At 38.8% G+C, this 8,926-nt stretch overlaps 1 protein-coding gene across 1 annotated transcript in view; it reads right to left on the bottom strand.

Moving 5' to 3' along the window:
- The window catches only part of PDK3 (pyruvate dehydrogenase kinase 3), an 85,787-nt gene that overhangs the window by 12,949 nt on the left and 63,912 nt on the right, over positions 1–8,926 (bottom strand). The window contains exons 10-11 of the mRNA XM_003416056.4: positions 7,158–7,271; positions 5,122–5,261 (exon numbers count right to left, since the gene is read on the bottom strand). Of these exons, the coding sequence (XP_003416104.1) occupies positions 5,122–5,261; positions 7,158–7,271 (254 nt within the window). The remainder of the gene's footprint in view (positions 1–5,121; positions 5,262–7,157; positions 7,272–8,926) is intronic.

The following is an 8,926-nucleotide window of genomic DNA, read 5'->3' as shown; positions in this document are numbered from 1 at the left end:
GATGAAAATGTTCTAAAATTAGGTAGTAGTGAGGGTTGAACAACTCTGTGAATATACTAAACAACAAAAAAAAATCCCACTGCTGTTGAGTCTATTCTGACTCATAGCAACCCTACAGGACACAGCAGAACTGCCTCATAGGGTTTCCAAGGTTGTAAATCTTTACAGAAGCAGACTGCCATATCCTTCTCCCATGGAGCAGCTGGTGGGTTCGAACTGCCAACCTTTTGGTCAGCAGCCGAGCACTTTAACCACTGTTCCACCAGAGCTCCTGAAGATACCAAAGATCACTGAATTCTACGCTTTAAGAGTGAATTTTATGTATGTGAATTGTATCTCAATAAAACTGTTATTTTTTTAAAAACCCTGATTAGAGAATAAATTGTCTTAGAATCACGTATAACCATCTAGTGAATTTATTATACCTACTAAGTATTTCCCCCAAATCTCCATCAATATCCCATTTGTATAATTTAACAATTTCAGAATTTTAAAAATTACTTTCTGCTAAAATTTGTTTGTCTAATAACATATCAGAAATTAAGATTCATACCTAATTACAGTAGTTTACAACCAGGGCTTCAGACCGGTTTGTTCCACCCCAGATATACTGTATCAGAATCTACAGTTTAACAAGATCCCCAGGTGATTCTTATGTATAATAAATTTTGAGAACCACTGCTCTACTAGTGGAAACCCTGGTGGCATAGTGGTTAAGTGCTACAGCTGGGAACCAAAGGGTCGGCAGTTCGAATCCGCCGGGCGCTCCTTGGAAACTCTATGGGGGTGGTTCTACTCTGTCCTGTACGGTCGCTATGACTCGGAATCGACTCGACGGCACTGGGTTTGGTTTTTTGGTTTTGGCCCTACTAGTGGTTCTCAGAATTGGTCCCGAACCACCAGCTTGGCATCACCTGGAAACCTGTCAGAAATGCAAATTCTCAGCAGGGGTTCTAACCAGAACAAACCTGTTGGAAGCTTGTATACAACCTACTAAACTAGTCAGAGTTTTTAAATGTCCTTTAAAACAATATTCAATTAAAGCAGCCTTTTTACAACTCAAATGGATTTTATTCTTTATAAAAAGTGCTTCTGCACTACCCAATTATTCTACCTATCAGAGCATTAGTTTGAATTAACTGGTCACACTAATACCCAACATGCTACTTCACTTACCTAAAACCAAAAATGGAATCAAGAGAAACGGATCCAGGTGTTTCCAGGAGATTTCACTTAATCTTGGCTGGGGAGAGGGGCGGGGGTTGCTCACACAAACCAAACTTTTTAAAATTTCATCATCTGAGAGGGGTGGCCAGCCTAGCAATATTGCATATAAGTCCATCACAACACTTCATAGCAAAAAAAAAAACAACCCATCAGTATAAACCAAAACAACTGAACCTGTTACCCTCGGGTCGATTCTCAGTTACAGGGACCATATAGGACAGAACAGAACTGCCCAATAGGGTTTCCAAGGATTCGAACTGCTGACCTTTTAGTTAGCAGCCAAAATCCTTAACCCCTGTGCTACGAGGGCTCCCCCGTCAGTACAGATGCCCTTTATAGCATTCATCAGAAAAGACCAATACTACTGAACTGACACAAAACTGCAGTGCTGTATAAAATATATTTGCATACAAATACCTTTCTATTGCATTATGTTAGAGATGTTAAGAATCAAGGTTTTCAGGATAAGGAGAAAAAAACTCAATTAAAATATATGAAGAAGAAACTCTGCAATGTTAAAATAGAATTAAAAATATCAGTATGAACTTAACATTTAAATAAGGCAGTCCCTGGGTTATGAACAAGATCCATTCCTGACTGTCTTTAAGAATTTGTAGGTAAGTTGGAATAGGTGCATATGGTTCTTATTTAGCCGTACTTTTGTGCAAGAAAGGTTCAAAGCCTTTTCAATGATTTAAAAGCTGCACGTGCGGCAAGTGAAGACGATTGTGATAAAGAATTTGTTGTGAGTAGGGGTTGGTTCCGCGGTATCAAAGTGAGGGTAAATTTATATAACATTAAAAGGCAAACAGGAGTTATTCTTAAGTTGAATGTTCATAACCCGGAGACTGCCTGTATATAATTTTTACAGCTCTGTTTAGAAAAAGGACCTAGAAAAGGTATAGTGAGCACTCCCAACGTCCAGATGAGGATCTCTAACACTCAATAAGAGGAAACAGGGCTCCTTGGAGGAAATGGCTGATTTCCAGGACAGGAGCAGGAAAGGTATATAACATGAGTCTAGGATTATTATTATTTTTTTTTTAGGATATTGCTGTGGGCCAGAAAGCATGGAAGCTTTCAAAGATTAAGGATTTTTGTCAATGAAAGACACAGGATCCAGCTTGAAATAGCCCTCATTGGCCAAAGGTGTGCCAATTTTAGCATCAAAAGAATAATGACCACTATGGACAATAACAAGGATGAATATCACAGAAAGCTAGACACAAAAAGAGTACATACTATATATTCCTTTTATGTTGTGTTCAAGAGGCAAAACTTACCTCTGGTGATAGAAGTCAGAATAATGGTTACGTGTGGGGGAGGGGTGTGGGAAGTTTCAGAAAGAAGGGGCTTTTTGGGATGCCAGAAATATAGTAAAAAGTCATCAAGCTATAAACTTAAGATTTGTACACTTTACACACGTTATAGTTCAATAAAAAGAAGTACTGACTGAAACATATCAAAGTAATAAAAATCTACAATACTCAGAAAAGAGAAAGCCAGACTCATTTGTCACCATTTAAGGTGGCTTTTGGAAACCCTGGTGGCATAGTGGTTAAGTGCTACAGCTGCTAACCAAAGGGTCAGCAGTTTGAATCCGCCAGGTGCTCCTTGGAAACTCTATGGGGCAGCTCTATTCTGTCCTACAGGGTCGCTACGAGTCAGAATCGACTCGACGGCACTGGGTTTGGTTTGGTTGGTTTAAGGTGGCTTTTAAGCCAATTTCTCATCTTGAAAATTGGTAATTAAAGGGAAAGATTTAAATGCTCATACGGTCTTGCCAGGAGGAACTGTAATTCAAGGTACCTAAATGGTCTTCGGAGCCCTGGTAGCGCAGTGGTTAAGAGCTATGGCTGCTAACCAAAAGGTCAGCAGTTTGAATCCACCAGCCACTCCTTGGAAACCCTATGGGGCAGTTCTGCTCTGTCCTTCGTGGTTGCTATGAGTCGGAATTGACTTGAAGGCAACAGGTTTGGTTTGGTTGATGAGGAAGAGCTCTACTTTACAGGGAAGTGTCAGCTAATAATTGTCAAAGGAATGATATATTTTTTAAATCATTTACAAACTCTAATAAAATTATTGATTCAGGCTAAATGTATCAATTGGTATAAAAAAACATTAGGTGCGTGGTTGTTGGGTAACTGTACATTCATACAGTGCCAAAGTAACACCATTCAGATTACTTTCTGGTTGACAAGGGAAAATACCATGGAGGGAACAGAGACCTAAACTACAGTCAGTCTTAACATCACTAATGTTGCCATCAACCAGATATCAGTGTAATTCTGAAATGGCACTTATAAAATAGTCTAGCAAAAAAAAACCCAAAACACTTCATTTGAATCCATCAAGCCTTTAGCTCAACTTCCGGTTTACAGGCAATAGAGGGAATGGGGAACAAGTGAAGTGAAATTTCAAAGAAGAAATCAAGTCAACCAAGGTGGGACATTTGCAGGACAACTGGCATGGTCTCTCAACAAAGAAGAATTGTTCTAGATTAAAAATAACTTGAGACATAAACCCCCCCCAAAAAAAAAACAAACCCACTGCCACCAATGGACAGGGTAGAACTGCCTCATGGGGTTTCCAGAGTGGCTGGTAGATTTGAACTCCTGACCTTCTGGTTAGCAGCCCAATGCTTAAACACTGTGCCACCAGAGCTCTGAAACATTACCAAATGTGTTATATGGTCCTGTAATAAACCCTAGTTTGGAAAAATCAGGGGAAGTTAAAATTAAAAGAAGCAAAAATTATTAATTGCAATACAAATACCTTTCTATTGCATTATGTTAGGGATGTTAAGAATCAATGTTTTCAGGGTATGGAGAAATATAAAAACCAAAAAACAAAACCAAACTCAGTGCTGTCGAGTCGATTGCGACTCATAGTGACCCTATAGGACAGAGTAGAGCTGCTCCATAGAGTTCCCAGGGAGCACCTGGCAGGTTCCAACTGCCGACCGACCCTTTGGTTAGCAGCTGTAGCACTTAACCACTACGCCACCAGGGTTTCAATTAAAATATATTAAGAAGAAACACTGCAACACTGAAATAGAATTAAAAATATCAGATGCAAATATACTGACATGGAAAGGTAGAGATGGTAAAATGAAAAAAAAAGCAGTTTATAAAGTATGAATGGTATGGTCTCATTTTGAAAAAAATATGTACAAATAGCAAAGTGTTCTCCCAGATACGCTGCTATTTGTATATATTCACGTAACAAAGCTGTTAACAGTGGTAATCTCTGGGTTGTGGGACTATGGAGATTTTTCTCTTTTGCTGGTTTGTATCTTCTAATTATTTACAATTCACATATACTACTTTTATATTAATAAATTTATTTTTAATTTAACGAATAAACAAAATCCTCACTGTTGCTAGTAGAGTTGGAGCTTAAGGGTTGTCAGAAGAAAAAAAGTTGGAAACCAAAGACTGGATTATTTTCCTTATTACTATAAAATAGTGAAACTCATTATTTTGCGATTAACTGCTGATTTTAACGTCTTTATTTTTTCAGCTTCAAACCACAAAATTTCTCTATGCATTCTTCTGTAAACCTCTATGGATGGTGACAAATGGCAAAGTTGATAACTTCTTATATAAAATTGATGGCAGGACAAACCCTTGCTCACTGCTAATACCTTTAACAGCTCTTTGGTGCGAGGATTCTAGAACAGAGCACCTCTATGTTGCTACTCTGGCTATCCAACTCTTGCTATCCTTCCTTTCTTGGGTGAAAAGTCTGCTCCGATCTTTCTTTCTCTAGGATCACTTTGCTTTTCCAGTGATAACTGCAAAGAAGATGTGGCTGAAAGATATCGATCATCTGGCTGGTATGTTCTGGAGGAAAATCAGATATTTTATTATGAAAATCAAAATGGTAAATTACTGTTTAGCCTTGTATTTTGAAGCATCTCTGGGTTCACTGCTAGGATTGCTCCAATCATCAGCTTCAGGTGTGGTCTTGTAATGGCGCCATGCTGACTTATTAAAAACTGGGAGTCTCTCAAATGATTCACTTGAAAGAGCCTATTGGAAAAACAAAAACATACACGAAAGGTTCGGTGTTATTTTCCCTCATGTAAAACACTAACCCAAATTTTACTATTTAAAAAGTTAAGAACCCAAAACCAAACCTGTTGTTGCCAAGTCAATTCTGACTCATAGCAACCCTGTAGGACAAAGAAGAGCTGCCCCATAGGATTTCCAAGGCTGTAATCTTTAGAGGGAAATCCTGATGGCATAGTGGTTAAGTGAAACGGCTGCTAACCAAAGGGTCAGCAGTTTGAATCCACCAGGTGCTTCTTGGAAACTCCATGGGGCAGTTCTACTCTGTCCTATAGGGCCACCATGAGTTGGAATTGACTCAACAGCAATGGGTTTGGTTTTTGGTTCTTTTTAATCTTTACAGAAGCAGACTGCTATATCTTTCTACCGCAGAGCAGCTGGTGGGTTTGAAGCGCTAACCTTTTGGTTAGCAGCCCAGTGCTTAACTACTGCACCACCAGGGCTCCTTTATAAAAAATTAGAAACCTTAATGCATACCTTTGAACTTTTATCAAAATTATATTTTAGTAGTTTACCTAGACTAGCCAGGAGAAAATTAAAGCATTTTTTAAAGGAATAAAAACATGCACTAATTTAAATCCAGCAATGAAGTACACATCACCAGAAAAAAATGCATTTTAATTCAGTTAATACTGCTTTGAGATACTCAGCTGTCTTGACTATATGGTCTTGGACCAGGCACCATTATTCACTGAGCAATTACTCTCCCAAAAGGCCCAGGAAGAAATAAAGTTTTATACATATCAGACTTATAAACATAAGACCATCAAGTGAGATCGACTATCATATCATCTAGAAGCATTGGCATTTAAAATACATGCTCCAAATAACTGGCTAAAATGTGATACATAACATACTATGCAGCTGTTAAAAAGAACTAGTCAGTTCTGTATCAGCTGATATGGAAAGAGGGCCAAGATATATTGGCAAGTTAAAAGCAAAAACCAGGTGCTGACACTAACATTTGTGCAAAAGAAATTAGAGACTTAAGTTGTCCCTTTTGTAGTTTTTAAAGGTCTATTATGTGCCTATATTGGAGCCCTGGTGGCACGGTGGTTAAGAGCTAGGCTGCTAACCAAAAGGTCGGCAGTTTGAGTCCACCAGCCGCTCCTTGGAAACCCTACAGGGCTGTTCTGCTCTGCCCTATAGGGTTGCTATGAGTCGGAACTGACTCAACGGCAACAGTTTTTGGTGCCTATATTACCTATTCAAAATATGCCAAATATTCTAGAGTTCAGAAATAGAAGTTTAACACCACCAATGAATGAGAAAAACGGTTACAGAGAACTCTGTTTAATAACAAAGTGAGATCAATTAGATCAATCTTTTATATATCATGATCACTGAATTTTTGTAACTGTGGGAAAGCCAGCAAGTTTTTCAAGCAAAAGACTAAAGATTTCAGTTTATAAAAGCCTGTGTCTTTTTAGATTAGTCCTTTTAATGGACGTGCAATTTTTAAAAAATCACAATTTAGCACTATGGTTTTAAAATCAACATTTTAATAATTTATTAAATATGCTTTGTTTTGCTACATCTGAGCATAAAATGAAGGAGACAACATGGTTCTCACACAAAACTGAAGTAAATCTGAGCTGAACGTAAGAGAAGACAGAGTGGCATTCTCACTTCTTAGGACTCATAGCTTCAAAAGGGAAAGATGCCACAAGCAACCCAAGGTCAAGAAGGGGAAAGTGTTGCCATGTTGTGGGGTTGGCAACCAATGTCACAGAACAATGTGGGTATTAATTGTTTAATGAGAAACTAATTTGCTCTGTACACCTTCATCTACAGTACAATTAAAAAAAGCAAAAAAAGTAAAGGTGCCTTCATATTAACAGAAACAGAACACAGTACCTTCAAGTAAATGACAGCATCAGTGCCCACTCCTTCCATGGAATAGAGTTTTAGGTCTCCTTGAAAATACCTAGCATACAGACGTGAAATCGGCAAACCATAACCAAATCCAGCCTATGGAGAAAAGAAAATTCATACAGTAAGACTGGTGCAAACACCCCCACGTTTGGCATGACGGCTATTCCGAGAAGACTTAAAAAAAAAGCTTGACTCAGATTTACATCAAATAAATTACTGATTCTGCCTTTATGATGATAGATATGTACATCTATGGAGAACAACCCCTTAATTTTCACCCTGCAAAACATTTCTCATATGTTCGGAAAATAAGAATAGTCCAAATTTTGACTGTTTTTATCAAGGGGGATTTGATCTGGTACCAAAACTCAAACCACATCACTTCCAAGTTTCATAATCAGATTGCCTTGTTCTTGGAAGTGAAAACTAAAATTAGCACAGGAGTTCAAATCTACCAGTAAGAAGGCTGAAACATTGAAAAGAAAATTTCCTAAGAAGCTACTTCCTAGGGTTCTGGGAATTTTATATCAATATGTTGATATATTGTAGTCCACAGAGTCTAGAGACAAGTAAAAACATCCCAGTACCCTCCTATATCTCTATATCACAGAACCCCTGACTGTTAATAACAGGTTGTTAAAAAAAAAATTTCTCAGATATGGAGAAGAATAACTGAGACTAATGTCAACAACTTTTGGGGGAAAATATGTGATACTGCCAAGCTTCCAGGCATGGTCACCTCTGATTAATCTATGAACAAGGTTAAGGGAGGAGGGCAGTAGTCTGAGCCAGGCACACACAGAGGGGTAGTTGCATGGGCTTTGGATTCAGATAGACCTAAGTTCAAATCCATGTTCTGTGTGGCTCAGCAGTTTATTCAACCTCGTTGAGACTATTTTCTCATCTAAAAATCTAATTAAATGTTTACCTCAGAGCTGTTATAAGGATTAAATGGATATAATAAGTATAAAGTCTTAGCATAGTACCTAACACATAGTTAAGGGAGCCCTGGTGGTACAGTGGTTAAGCACTTAGCTGCACAGTGAAAAGTCGGCAGTTCAAACCCACCAGCCGCTCTGTGGAAGAAAGATGTGGTAGCTGCTTCTGTAAAGACTTGCAGTCTTGGAAGCCCTACGGAGGAGTTCTACTCTTTCCTATAGGGTCTCTATGAGTCGGAATTGACTCCACAGCAACAGGTTTGGTTTTGTTTTTTAACATATAGTAAAACTAAATGAAAGCTGGCTTAGGGCTAGGTACCACTGTCTTGGGGGACATCTAGGTCAATTGGCATAACACAGTTCATAAAGAAAATGTTCTATACCCTACTCTGGTGAGTAGTGTCTAGGGTCTTAAAAGCTTGGGAGCAGTCATCTAAGATACATCTATTGGTCCCACACTGTCAGGAGCAAAGGAGAATGAAGAAAATCAAAGACAGAAGGAAAATATTAGTCCAAAGCACTAATGGACCACACAAACCACAGCCTCCGCCAGCCTGAGCCCAGAAGAACTAAACGGTGCCCAGCTACCACCACTAACTGCTTTGACAGGGATCACAATAGAGGGTCCCAGACACAGCTGGAGAAAAAATGTAATTCAAATTCACATGCACAAAAAAGACCAGACTTAGTGGTCTGACCGCCCCCAGACACCCTGCTAACTCAGAACTGGAGTCATACCCGAAGTCTACCTTTCAGGCCAAAGATTAAATTCACATGCACAAAAAAGACCAGACTTAGTGGTCTGACCGCCCC

This window comes from Loxodonta africana, chromosome X (genome assembly GCF_030014295.1).
Source record: "Loxodonta africana isolate mLoxAfr1 chromosome X, mLoxAfr1.hap2, whole genome shotgun sequence".
Taxonomy (NCBI): domain Eukaryota; kingdom Metazoa; phylum Chordata; class Mammalia; order Proboscidea; family Elephantidae; genus Loxodonta; species Loxodonta africana.
Note: the sequence above shows the minus strand (reverse complement) of the source record. Positions and strands in the feature narration are given on the sequence as shown.